This window comes from Somniosus microcephalus, chromosome 8 (genome assembly GCF_052327205.1).
Source record: "Somniosus microcephalus isolate GS21.2 chromosome 8, FLI_Smic_1.0, whole genome shotgun sequence".
NCBI classification, from domain to species: Eukaryota; Metazoa; Chordata; class Chondrichthyes; order Squaliformes; family Somniosidae; genus Somniosus; species Somniosus microcephalus.
In genome coordinates this window covers 64,186,902-64,200,240 of record NC_140994.1, presented here as the reverse complement: position 1 = coordinate 64,200,240, position 13,339 = coordinate 64,186,902, and the positions used below count along the sequence as shown (strand labels likewise).

Genomic DNA, 13,339 nt, shown 5'->3' with positions numbered 1-13,339 from the left:
AACAAGCGCTCTATTCGGAGCTCTGGCACGGCAAGAGAGCCCCAGGTGGGCAGAGGAAACGCTTCAAGGACACCCTCAAAACCTCCTTGAAAAAGTGTAACATCCCCACCGACACCTGGCAATCCCTGGCCCAAGACCACACAAAGTGGAGGAGAAGCATCCGGGAAGGCGCCGAACACCTTGAGTCTCTTCGCCGGGAGCAAGCAGAAGCCAAGCGCAGGCAGCGCAAGGAGCGCACGTCAACCCAAGCACCCCACCCACCCACCCCTTCAACCACTGTCTGCCCCACCTGTGATAGAGACTGTAGGACCCACATTGGACTCATCAGTCACCTGCGAACTCATTTTTAATTTGGAAGCAAGTCATCCTCGGTTCTGAGGAACTGCCTAAGCGAGAGAGAGACTCAGGAGCCAGATCGGGAAGCGACTCGGGAGCCAGATCGGGAAACGATTCCCGGTTCTGCACCAGCACTTTGTCGTCGATGCAGAGCCGAAGGCATTTGCATCGAATCAAACAGTGGTGACAGAATGGCAGCTAAAGCTTCTGCTGAAATTATGAAGTCTGCTACAGACGGTGAGTGCTCACACTGGGCGAGATCAAATCGACATCCTCTTCACATGCGTGCATTAGATTCCCACCAAAAATAAGTTCATCCTTTCAAATAAAACACTAAACACAAACAAATAGGATTTGTAATGGGCCGGGATGAAATGTGATTTAACGAGTTAATTCATTTCCACATCTCACCTGAGTTATCGATCAGCCCAGCATGTTAATACAGCTCCATATTTTACTATCACACCTCCATCCCCTTCTGATTAATGATCCATATCACAAGTTCCAGACAATGTTAAGGCAACCAGGCAGAATAACGCAAACGAGCTTTCACTGATCTTTAATGTTATGTCTTACAAATTAAGTAAAAAATACAAAACAAAGAACATTTTATTTAAATGTTAAATGATTAAATCCATAAAGATAATGTTTAAAACTCGCCATTTAAAGGCGTTTCGCTTGATACTGTAAGTCTGTTTAGTATTCGAAGAGTCAGTTGTATTAGGAGATTGGATCCGAAGTTCCTTTTTTTCTGGTCTTTATTAATTAATGTTAATCATTCTGGAGAAAGTCGGTGTTTCTTCTGGACACACCTGAGGCTGGACACTAGGTCTGCTGTGTGTAAAGACAGCGCATGTGTTTAACTAGCCATTCCACAAGTTCACTAAGAATGAGCAGAGCGAATGCCACTTCTCAGCACAGTAAGCCTGGGACAGCTCCTCCTGCAACTCTGGGCGATCAGCATTCATTTCACTCAATGTGCTTGGCTCCTCGCTTTTCATAGATTCGGAGGCTTTGGAAGTTTTCCCGTCCTTTTTAAAGGGTTTCTCGGTGGAGTCAACTTGGTCCAACACGGTGGCCTTCTCGGTCGGCACTTTCACGAAGCCCTTCTTGCGTCCAGTCCCCTTTAAATGAACTTTGTCCGCCCTCTTGCTTGGGTCCAAGCTCTTTTCCTTCAGTTTCAACTGCGATTCCGCTGGACCCTTTTTGCAGAGCCTCGTCTTTAAAGTTTTCTCTCCCTCGCAGGCGTGTTTCTTCCTCTTCACTTTGCCAATGACTTGTTTCCAGTACTGGCCAGCTTTGGTGTTGTAAGTGGGGCAGGTCTGCGGCCTCCCCGTGTACTTGCACCAGTAGCTGCCGCCTGGGTAACTGCAGCTGACCTGAAGAGTTAACTCTTCCTCCCCCGTGATGTCCCAGGAACACGCGTGGCTATCCTTTGTGGTCAGCGCTCCTTTGGTTGGCAAGGATTTGCCTTTTCGCTTTTTACTCGGCCGATTTACCTGCTGGTTGCCATCTCCGCTTTTCGCCCCTTCTCCTGGAGACGAGAGGAGGCACAGCAGGAAGAGAAACAGGGGTAACACGCAAAAGAGCTTCATATCATCGGCTCCTTCTTATTTAAGAGCTGGGATCCAGGAAGCGACCGAACTTAGTGATCCGTCCGAGTGCGAGAGACGAATGTGATGTTTTCTGTTCAAATAATAATCCCCTAAGAGAGAAACATTGCACTTTAATATAAACATGTAGACAATACAATTTCTTTACTAATAGAATTTATATGATCGGATAATGACTCAAACCTTTTGGTTCAAGTCTGTTTAAGTTTGAACCATGCACCAATTTTAGCTCCAATTGCACTTATATTGTGGAGCATTGTTTGAAAGTAAAAGGATTTGGTGACTGGGAGTATGCTTGTATTGAGAGCGGGGGACAAATTCTGGATACATTGCCGCCTCCCCTTGCCGGCAAAACATTGGGCAGATTACGTGACGATGTACACGGAACACTGGGGCATGCCTCGACCAACAGTTGGAGAGTAACAGAAATGGTACATTTGTCACAATCATTTTAAAATCGTGGTTCTCGGCATTTATCTGTCAGTTGCCCAGTCAGGAAGGTGGAGCCAGATGGGGAGTCTGGTCAGATCTCTGATGGTGCATCTAAAGCAAGCCACCATCTCATTACTTGGGGGAAAATAAACTGGGGGAAATCTTTCACCCCACAAGTAATGCAGAACCTGACTGATCAGGATTTGCTGAGTGAAGCCCACCATACAATTTTCACCCTGACTATCGCAGTCTCACAGTCCCGTACTTAAACAAATTGATTAGTAAGTTTCTTTTAGTCGTTACTTTATTTCCCTTTAAAAAAAAAATAATGCGAAACCTTTAACAAGATGCTCGAAAAGTTGAACAATTACGTTCGGAAACTAGTGAAATCTTATCGTCAACTTCAAACGGCATCATTGCAAACCAAATAGATCGTTCTCGGGTGCCCCAGAGTGTGTTTACTCACCGTCCAAGCAGTAAGTTGCCCTGTGAGTGGGGCTCAGAGCCGCGGTCCCACTATCAGTGAGTGCCGGCTGGACAAGAGTAGCGGCTGAATGCATTGCTGATTGGACAGAACTCCCCCGAAACCACTCCCCCCCCCCCTCACTCCCGCCAGTCCCACTCAACACATCTTCTATAATTCTACAGACACTCTCATCACCTCTGAATGGAAAAAGTCAAACTTTTCCCTACAGAAAGGCAATTCCCCCAAGTTTTCGGGACGTGTAGACGATTTTTCAACGTAAACGTAGGAAAGCTGTGTTTATTTAATCAGACTCATTGGACTCAAAGAATCAGAGACAATGTTATGCAATTCAGCGATTGTTTTTTCTGTATGATGCGGTACACTATAATGCGATTATAACCGTGAATGGCTCTCAGTGCAAAAGGTGTTCAAAAAGATGTTATGGTTTGTTAAAACAGGAAGTAAATATACTGAATGTAAGTTTAAACTTAGCGGTTAAGTTCAAGGTCACATCCGATCGACAAGTTCAATCTCACGATCTTACTACTTTTATGTTTCCCAAGGAATCAGAGTAAGGGATTGTATGTTTTTTTCAGCACTTAGTGTATTGAAAGCATCCCAGTTAGAGTGTAAATAAGATCGGCAGAATAGAGGTTGTCGGCAAATTTGCAGAACAATTGTGTGTACATGTTTATAAAGAGCACGTTTACGATTTCATTACACATAACACACCCCCTGCGATCTTAAATACCTCTAGTTACCAACATGGAGCCTGTGTAGTGATATTGCGAAGGTCAGTATAGGTCCCTGATGATAGTTGGTGTACCTGGCAAGTAGAATACACATATTGGTAAAAAGCACTTAAAACCTGTTGATAGGAATACCCTGATGGAAATGATAACCTCCCATTTATCAGATTGTCCCGGCTAATCAATCTCTATGTGGACTGACCTAAACAGATTGGGCAGAAATTGATGCCTGAGAAAATTTCTTGTATAAAAGAGTCAGTGCCCATTTACTGGTGTTAATTTGCAGGATATAAATCTTGGGGTACCACTCCTGTCCCATATATCTGCTGCTCAATAAAAGGTGCATTAACCCACATCCTAACACAAATTTATGGTACCGATTAAATGTGAAGAGTCAAAGTTCTGGAAGGAGCTGGAAGGAACACATTCTCTCTCTCTTTTCTCCTCATATGTGGCCTCCCTCCACACAGCCTGCTTCAAAGTTAAGGATGGGGGTGGTCCATGCCAAAGTCTCTCTCGGAGCCTATGGAAAGCGTTTTTGCCCTAGGAAGTTAAGGTGTGGTCGTTTTTCTCACACTTTTCATTGCTCTAGGGCGTATGTAATTTCAAACTAGTATGTAAAAGAGTATACAATGAAGTGATTGTATTATTAATCATGTTTCTGCTCTATTGAAAACATATTCAAAGATTAGCAAACATGTGAAAGCTGCATTGAAATATTCACATTGGTGCAGTGGAAATGTGCTGCAGTGCAAACTTGTCTCACTATTTTCAGTCTACAAACAGTCCCAGAACTTTGGATAAACACTTTTAGCTTTCCATGCCCATCAGAGACTGCTCAAAAACTTGCTTACACTGGTTGCATGTATACACAACACACGTGACAGAGAGTAGGTGCTGCTAATTAATGAAGAATTAACTATGCACTGGCTGCTGAATTAGTGTAAAGGGGGCTACTTTCTGTTTGAAGTACTCCCCTTTCTATAGAAGTAAATAATTCTTTTATCAGATATTAAACTTTTTTTTTTAAATGTTGATTTTCTGCTAGCCCTCTGAAGTGATGTAAAACTGGTGCAGTTTCTTGGAATGACTCCATTGCAAACAGCAGGGCACAACTTCAGGGCAGGCAGAGGGCACAACCAGTGTAAACTAATTTTTGGACAAAGCAAGGAAGCTGCAGTGTTTATCCAAAGTTCTGGGACTGTTTGTAGACACCATGGACCCCACTCGTTATGTCGATAATAAAATGTTTTTTTAAAAAGGTCAAAGAAATATTTGGGGAGAATATGATTTTTTTCTACAAAAATAGGGAGCATCCTGAACAAAAAGTACTACCCCTAAACCTTCCTTCTCCATTAATCGTTACATGTAGCAGAGATTTGGGGCCAGGTTTCTGGCTGTTTTGGGAACTGATGCTACTTTAAAACTCTTCTAAAGCACAACTCTGTCCATTTAAAGACTCAATGGTTATATAAAAATCTCAGAACTTCCTCAACTCACAAATTTCTCAAGCAACAAAATAAGCATAAAAACATCTCGCAACTCTGAAGTGATGACTGGGGTCAGCTCTGTATCCTCTTTTCCCTTTCTCTTTTATTCTGCTCAATGATTTTTGCTCTAAAATGTAACAGACGATGAGCGGTAACATTTTGGTAATCTATTATGTACAACTTTTAGCTCTCAGTGTGCTGGCCCAGTCTTCCTGAAATGTAGAGAGGATGTTCAGTGCTTTAGCGTTAGGTACAATGATTGAGAAGAACCAAAAACCAAGGTGATACCAATACAAGTAGTTAGTAACGGGAAATGAACCAGAGCAGATAAGAGAAGTAAGTGTGGGAGAACATCTAGGGAGTAGTGATCACAATATTGATATACCTATCAATTCCTCCAATAAAAGGCGAAGAGTTACGAAGGTGACTAAAGGTTTTTATTGACTAAATAACAGAGCCCACTCTCGTGGGTGATCCGATCCAAGCAGGAGGAATACCAGTCAGTCGCTCACCTTTATACCTGGCCTGGTGGGTGGAGCCAAGGCGGAGTCGGCGGTGGTCATCCCAGGTATAGCAGTGTGGCAAGAGGCGACCTCGTACCGTGATACAATAGTGGTCAGTGATACAGTTATAACGAACAGTGGTGAACAGTGCTAACTACTAACAGTGATACGATAGTGAACGTGGTTTACCACATTCACCCCTTGTTTAGAATTAAGTCCGGCGGGGTGAAGTGTACTACCAATTCTGGTAGGTCAGTCTGTCCGGAGGCTTCGTAAGCCTCTCCGATCGCCGCAGCGGTGGTGTTGCCTTATCCGGTGCTGGTGCCTTATCCGGTGTTGATGCTGGTGTTTGCGTGGTCGGCGAGGGCTCGTGGGGTTCCGGCATGCCGTCTACCTGGGCTGGGGTTGGGGGGGGTGGTGGCGGTGTTTCCGGATCGGCTGAGGGTGCGAGGTCTCGTAGGGAGACAGTGTCCTCCCGCCCGTCTGGGTACGCCACGTAGGCGTACTGGGGGTTGGCGTGCAGGAGGTTCACCCTCTCGACCAGGGGGTCCGTTTTATGGGCCCTCACGTGTTTCCGCAGCCAGACCGGCCCCGGGGCGGTCAGCCAGGTTGGTAGAGTGGTTCCCGTAGTCGACTTCCTGGGGAAAACGAACATTCGTTCATGGGGGGTGGTGTTAGTGGCCGTGCAAAGTAATGACCGGATGGAGTGCAGCGCTGTCGGGAGGACTTCTTGCCAGCGGGAGGTTGGGAGGCCCTTAGACTTTAAGGCTAAGAGGACGGCCTTCCATACCGTCGCGTTCTCTCTTTCCACCTGACCGTTACCTCTGGGGTTGTAGCTGGTGGTCCTGCTTGCTGCAATACCTCTCTCTAGGAGGAATTGCCGGAGTTCCTCGCTCATGAAGGAGGAGCCCCGGTCGCTGTGTATATAGTTCGGGAACCCGAACAAGGCGAAGAGGGCATTCAGGCACTTGATGACCGTGCTACTGGTCATGTCGGGGCAGGGGAAGGCAAAGGGGAAACGGGAGTACTCATCAACGATGTTGAGGAAGTACACATTACGGTCAGAGGACGGGAGGGGCCCCTTAAAGTCGATGCTCAGGCGCTCGAAGGGGCGGGTGGCCTTGATCAGGCTTGCTCGGTCCGGCCTATAGAAGTGCGGTTTGCACTCCGCACAGGTCTGGCAGTTCCTGGTCATGGTCCTGACCTCCTCGATGGAGTAGGTCAGGTTGCGGGCCTTAATGAAATGGTAGAGTCTGGTGACTCCGGGGTGGCAGAGCTGGTCGTGGAGGGTCTGAAGCCTATCGATATGCGCGCTGGCGCATGTCATTCGTGAAAGGGCATCAGGGGATTCGTTCAGCTTGCCTGGCCGGTACAAGATCTCATAATCGTAGGTGGAGAGCTCGATTCTCCATCTCAAAATCTTGTCATTCTTGATTTTGCCCTTCAGCTTGTTATTAAACATGAAAGCCACCGAACGCTGGTCGGTGAGGAGGGTAAATCGTTTGCCTGCCAGGTAGTGCCTCCAGCGCCGTACTGCCTCCACGATCGCCTGGGCCTCTTTCTCGACCGACGAATGTCGGATCTCGGGGCCCTGTAGGGTCCTTGAGAAGAAGGCCACTGGCCTCCCCTCCTGGTTTAGGGTGGCGGCTAAGGCGAAGTCGGATGCGTCGCTCTCCACCTGGAAGGGGATGGACTCGTCCACTGCGTGCATCGTGGCCTTGGCTATGTCTCCCTTAATGAGGGAGAAGGCCGCGCACGCCTCCTCCGTGAGGGGGAAGGAAGTGGCTTTCAGGAGGGGTCTGGCTTTGTCCGCGTAATTGGGTACCCATTGGGCATAGTAGGCGAAAAGCCCCAGGGTTCTCCTAAGTGCTTTAGGGCAGTGGGGGAGGGGTAGCTCCATGAGGGGGCGCATTCTTTCTGGGTCGGGGCCGATGATTCCGTTCTCCACTACGCAGCCGAGGATGGCAAGGCGTGTGGTGTTAAACACGCATTTCTCCTTATTGTAGGTGAGGTTCAGCCGTTGGGCCGTACGGAGGAATTTCTCCAGATTCGCGTCATGTTCCTGCCGGTCGCGGCCGCAGATAGTGACGTTATCTAGGTAGGGGAATGTAGCCTGCAGTTCGTTCTGGTCAACCATCTGGTCCATCTCCCTTTGGAAGACCGAGACCCCATTAGTGACACCGAAGGGGACCCTAAGGAAGTGGTATAGGCGCCCATTCGCCTCGAAGGCGGTATACTGGCGGTCCTCAGGGTGGATAGGGAGTTGGTGGTAGGCCGACTTCAGGTCGATGGTCGAGAATACTTTATACTGTGCAATCTGATTGACCATGTCAGATATGCGGGGGAGGGGGTATGCGTCCAGCTGGGTATATCTGTTTATGGTCTGGCTGTAGTCGATGACCAGGCGGTTTTTATCGCCGGTCTTTACGACTACGACCTGGGCACGCCAGGGGCTGCTGCTCCCCTCGATAATGCCCTCTTTCAGGAGGCGCCGCACCTCAGAGCTAATGAAGGCTCTGTCCCCGGCGCTATACCGCCTGCTCTTGGTAGCGACGGGTTTGCAGTCAGGGGTAAGGTTAGCAAACAGAGAGGGTGGCGGGACCTTGAGGGTGGAGAGGCTGCAGGTGTTACGCGGTGGGCGGTTTAACATTTGCTGGTTGTTGACTGTGAGTGGGGGGAGGGGTCCACCGTATGCTAGGGTTACGCTTTGGAGGTGGGATTGGAAGTCCAGCCCTAGTAGGACGGCAGCGCAGAGATGGGGGAGGACGAGGAGTTTAAAGTTTTTATACTCCGTGCCCTTAACCGACAGGGTCACGACACAGTAGCCGCTGATGTCCGTGGCGTGGGACCTCGATGCCATCGAGATTCGGCTGCGCGTTGGTAGGACAGAGAGGGAGTAGTGGCTCACCGTGTCTGGGTGGATGAAGCTCTCCGTGCTTCCGCTGTCGAACAGGCAGGTCGTGGCGTGGCCGTTCACTTTGATGTCCATCATTGACTTGGACAGATGGTGCGGGCGGGCTTGGTCCAGGGTGACGGAAGCTAGTGTGTAGCTGAGCGAGTCGTTGTCATCTGCGGGCGAGGCGGTCGGGCGTGGTGAGTAAAATGGCGTCTCCCACGAGGTAGGGCAAAATGACGGAGAAGATGGCTGCCCCCGTAGCTCACATGAGGCACTATTGGGGTCGGTTGCCTTAATCAAAGATGGCCGCCCCCATGACTCATGTGTGGGGATGCTGGCCTCAGTTGCCCTAAACAAAGATGGCCACCCCCATGACTCATGTGTGGGGATGCTGGCCTCAGTTGCCCTAAACGAAGATGGCCGCCCCCATAGTTCGCATGCGGCACTGCTGGCCTCTGAGGATCCGCTCCTGCAGGCCTTGGAGAAGTGGCCTTTCTTCAGGCAGGTTCTGCATGTGGAGTTCTTGGCTGGGCAGCGCGACCTCGGGTGCTTCTCCTGGCCACAAAAAAAACAGCCGGCGGCCCGATCGCGGATGCCCGATGTCGGGGCCGGTGCCGGGGGTGGCGGGGCCGGTCGGGTCCGGGACGCCGACGCAGAGGTAGGTCCCGGGGGCGGCGCTGGGAAGGGTGCTGTGGTAGGGGTCGGGCCCGAGTCCCAGGGTCGCGAGCAGTACCTGGTGAATGCTTCCTGATCTTGGTGGGCCACTTCCAGGGAGATAGCGAGGGCTTCAGCTTTTTCCATGCTGAGGTCTTTAGCTTCCAGCAGTCTTTGCCGTGAGTACTCGGACCGTAGGCCTTTCAGGAATGCGTCGCGGATATTATCTTCAGTATTTTCGGCTGCCGACACCGATTTAAAGTCACAGTTCCTGGCGAGTGCATATAGCGCCTGTGAGAATTCGGCTACTGATTCTCCTGGCTGTTGCGGCCGTGATCTTAGGAGGTGCCTAGCGTACATGTAGTTTACCGGGGTCCGGTACTTCTGTTTCAGCAGGTTGATGGCGGTCTCGTAGGTAGTCATGTCCTCGATGAGAGTGTATACTCTCGGGCTCAGTTGCGCCTGCAGGACACTTAGTTTGGATGCCTGAGGGACGCTGGATTCTCTCAGGTATGATTCGAAGCAGACCAGCCAGTGTTTAAAGTCTGCGGCTGAGTTTGCTGCTCGTGGGTTCAGGTCCAGGTACGGCGGTCTGAGGGCTCGCAGCCAAGCTGGCTGGTGTGGCTGTGCTCCTGGGAGCTGCGCTGGTGGCTCCTCCGCCGGTTGTGACTCGTTGTCGGACATCATTAAATTTAGTCAATAAAATTGATATACCTATCAATTCCTCCAATAAAAGGCGAAGAGTTACGAAGGTGACTAAAGGTTTTTATTGACTAAATAACAGAGCCCACTCTCGTGGGTGATCCGATCCAAGCAGGAGGAATACCAGTCAGTCGCTCACCTTTATACCTGGCCTGGTGGGTGGAGCCAAGGCGGAGTCGGCGGTGGTCATCCCAGGTATAGCAGTGTGGCAAGAGGCGACCTCGTACCGTGATACAATAGTGGTCAGTGATACAGTTATAACGAACAGTGGTGAACAGTGCTAACTACTAACAGTGATACGATAGTGAACGTGGTTTACCACAAATATAATTGACAGATTTGATCACTCAATAGATGTCAAAGGGTAAAGGTGTGCAAACTACAACCCATACCTTGCGTATTGTCCTGTTTTGGGATTTCAGATTATGCCAGCACAAGGGGGCCATTTGTGTAGTGCGTGTTAAAAATGCTACTACTGATTTTAGCTCTCAAGGAATTACATTCATAAGTCAGCAGGACTGGGGGCATTGGGGGGTCAGAGGTGTAGATTAGCATTCAGATTGCCCGAAGCAGACAATGACATTTTAACACTCCAGTGATTATTCACATTCGTTGCTGCTGTGACAATTTTATTCATTTGAACTCAGTAGGGCTCATTGCCAGATTAGGCTGGTGGCTCTTGGGTGGGCTTGGTCAGTTATGACTAAAAGTGGACACTCAAGTCAGGTTGGAACATGCCAGGAGACTGCTGGAAGTGGAAGTCTGGCCCTGGGCTAAAGGATGGAATTCTGTTGACCCAGATAAGATGACTCACTAATGTGGGGAAGCATAGTATGTTCATTATTTTGTGTTATTAAAACTGTCCGCCTTTGGAGAGATTGACGAAGTGCATATGCGAAAGAGACACATACCTGGTTCAGGTCACAAGTGGGTTCTGTCATTACACTCCCAGGTTACGTTATGGTACAAGTTGGTAGAGGGCAGTGCGAATAAAAGTAACGGTCTCAGATTGCTTATGAGAGTGACTGGCACCACTGAACCCAAGAAGCTATCTATGGCAGACCTGAATTTGTAACAAGTACTTATCTGGTTCTGGTCACTGAGACATAAGGTAGATAGTTAAGCTCTTGAGGCGGTTCAGGGAAGAGTTGCAAGGCAGATCCCCAATGTAGGAAGGAAAAGCTGGAGAAACCTGAGCTTTTCAGCCGTGAAAGGAGATGGCAAAGGTGACCTTATAGAAGTATATTAGTTAGTAAATGAGAAAAAGTCATAAAGTACATAAACAACAAAGGAGAGGATAACAAAACAGAATATGATGGTCTTAGGAAAGAGGATAAAAAGACAATTAAGAAGGCAAAGAGGAATAATGAAATAAAAATATCAAAACATATAAAAAGAACTAGTAAAGTATTCTATAGGCACTGTAAGATTTGGATCACAGGTCACACACAGATTACCCAAAGGGTCTTAGGAGTCATAGGTCGCTTTATTAAGGAGCGGCAGTTTAAGTTAAGTACAACACGCAATCAAGATAGACATACGACCGTGACAAGCAGCTGGTATTGGTCCTGATCGGACAGGTGGCTGGCATGTGCGAACAGCTCTTCCCTTCATCGTCTGTGTTAAAGGCTCTTTAGATATCACTTTTATTCTCTTTTTAGGGGTGGTCCTAGCATAGATTATGGACAGGACTATCTAACCTGTAAGGGCTCTTCCTAAACCAAGGTGCCCAATGGTATGTCGAGTTCTTTGTCTCAACTTTCGGATGAAAACCCTCCCCTTCACATGTCTTTCCTGTTTATACTTTCAAATGATTTCCTACTATCTCTCCCGTGCTTATCCTCCCAAGTTTGGAGTCAGACATTCTCAGCCATTCTCGGCCTTCAGATGTTCGTAGCTGCTTGTTATCAGTTATTTATGTTCACGCTGTTCATCAGACTATTGTACTATGGAATGAATCATTCAATTCCCAAAGATGTTTTCTATTCTATGTCCTTATACTTAATTAACTTATGCATTTTAAAGCAGCTTTGTTAAACAAAGTCAAACTCCTAACTTAGCATTATAATATGGTTATTAGAATAATGGAAGAAACATAGGCATTGGGCCTCGATTGGCCAAATCAAAGATACAGTCAACAACCTTTCTAGCACACAAACAGCAGACAGCGAGTCTGGAAGCAAGGTCACTGCCATGGTGCAGAATGTTATAACATCCGCAGGGAACCAAGAACATCAGCAAATTCTAAGCATCTATCCAATTATCCTAACACCAGTCTGAAGAGACTTTTTTGTCTCAAGTTATTTCTTCCAATTTCTTACAGCACATAAGTAACAAAAGGAGAATTAAGATAGGTGTGGGGCCACTAAGGGATGAGCAAGATAATCTCACAGGAGATGCTGAAATGACAGGAATACTGAATAGATACATTGCTTCAGTTTTCACTGAAGAGGCTAAGAGAGAGGAAATTACAACAGTAGAAGAAGTTAAGAGGGATATTACAACAGTTAGGATAGAAAGAAAGGAGATTCTAGACAAACTAGCCTAACTTAAGGAGGCCCCGGATTTCACCTATGGACAATCAAATAAACTAGTAATGAGATAGCAGAGGCACTAGTGTGTGTGTGTGTATCTATAGAACAGCAAATGTAAATCCTATCCTCAAAAAGGGAAATAGAACAAACCCAGGGAACTATAGACCAGTTACCTTAGTGTCAGTGGTACGAAAGATACCAGAATCTTTGCTTAAAGATCAAATACCAAAACATCTAGTAACAGAGAACATAAAAAATTGTTCACATGGACTTCTAAAAGGAAGGTCATGTTTAATCAACCTTATTGAATTCCCTAAAGAAGTAACAGATTAGGGCAATGTAGTGGATATAGTAAACATAGACTTTCAGGTGATACCAAATTGGGGTATAGCTAATAATGTGGAGGACTGCACATAAAAACAGGCTTACAAGTGGGCAGATAAATGGCAAATGAAATTCAATATACTGAAGTGTGAGGTGGTTCATTTTGTTAGGAGGAATAAGAAGGCCATTTATTTCTTAGAAAGTAAGAAACTAAATGGGGTAGAGGAGCAAAGCAATCTGGGAATACAGATACAAAAATCACTAAAAGTAACAACACAAGTTGATAAGGCCAAGAAAAATGTCGAGTACTGCGGTTCACTTCCAGAGGGATAGAGTACGAAAGCAGGGAAGTAATGTTAAATTTATATGGAATCTTCGTTAGATCATACTTGGGGTACTGTGTGCTGTTCTGGTCTGCATATTACGAAAAAGGATATTGAAGCACTGGAGAAAGTCCAGAAAAGATTTTCAAGGCTGTTACCAGAATTGAGAGGATGCAACTATCAGGAAGGATTGAACAAGCTGGGGTTCTATTCTTTGGAAAAGAGTAGACTAAGAGGAGGCCCGATAAAGGTCTTTAAAATTATGAAAGGGTTCAATAGAGTGGATGTGGAGAAACTGTTTCTCCTTGTGGTGAGTC

At 47.2% G+C, this 13,339-nt stretch overlaps 1 protein-coding gene across 2 annotated transcripts; it reads right to left on the bottom strand.

The window, feature by feature from the left end:
* Positions 1 to 879: 879 nt before the first annotated feature.
* Positions 880 to 2,930, bottom strand: LOC147113574 (fibroblast growth factor-binding protein 2-like). 2 transcript variants are annotated; one of them, XM_085994815.1, is made up of 2 exons: positions 2,848 to 2,930; positions 880 to 2,041 (listed from the first exon to the last, which is right to left on the bottom strand). In XM_085994815.1, the coding sequence occupies exon 2, from the start codon at positions 1,929 to 1,931 to the stop codon at positions 1,200 to 1,202; it is 732 nt and encodes a 243-aa protein (XP_085850941.1). In that variant the 5' UTR covers positions 1,932 to 2,041; positions 2,848 to 2,930; the 3' UTR covers positions 880 to 1,199. The 2 variants fall into 2 exon arrangements, with proteins under 2 accessions (XP_085850941.1, XP_085850942.1); XM_085994816.1 differs by lacking the exon at positions 2,848 to 2,930 and adding an exon at positions 2,133 to 2,212.
* Between the last annotated feature and the right edge of the window lie 10,409 nt (positions 2,931 to 13,339).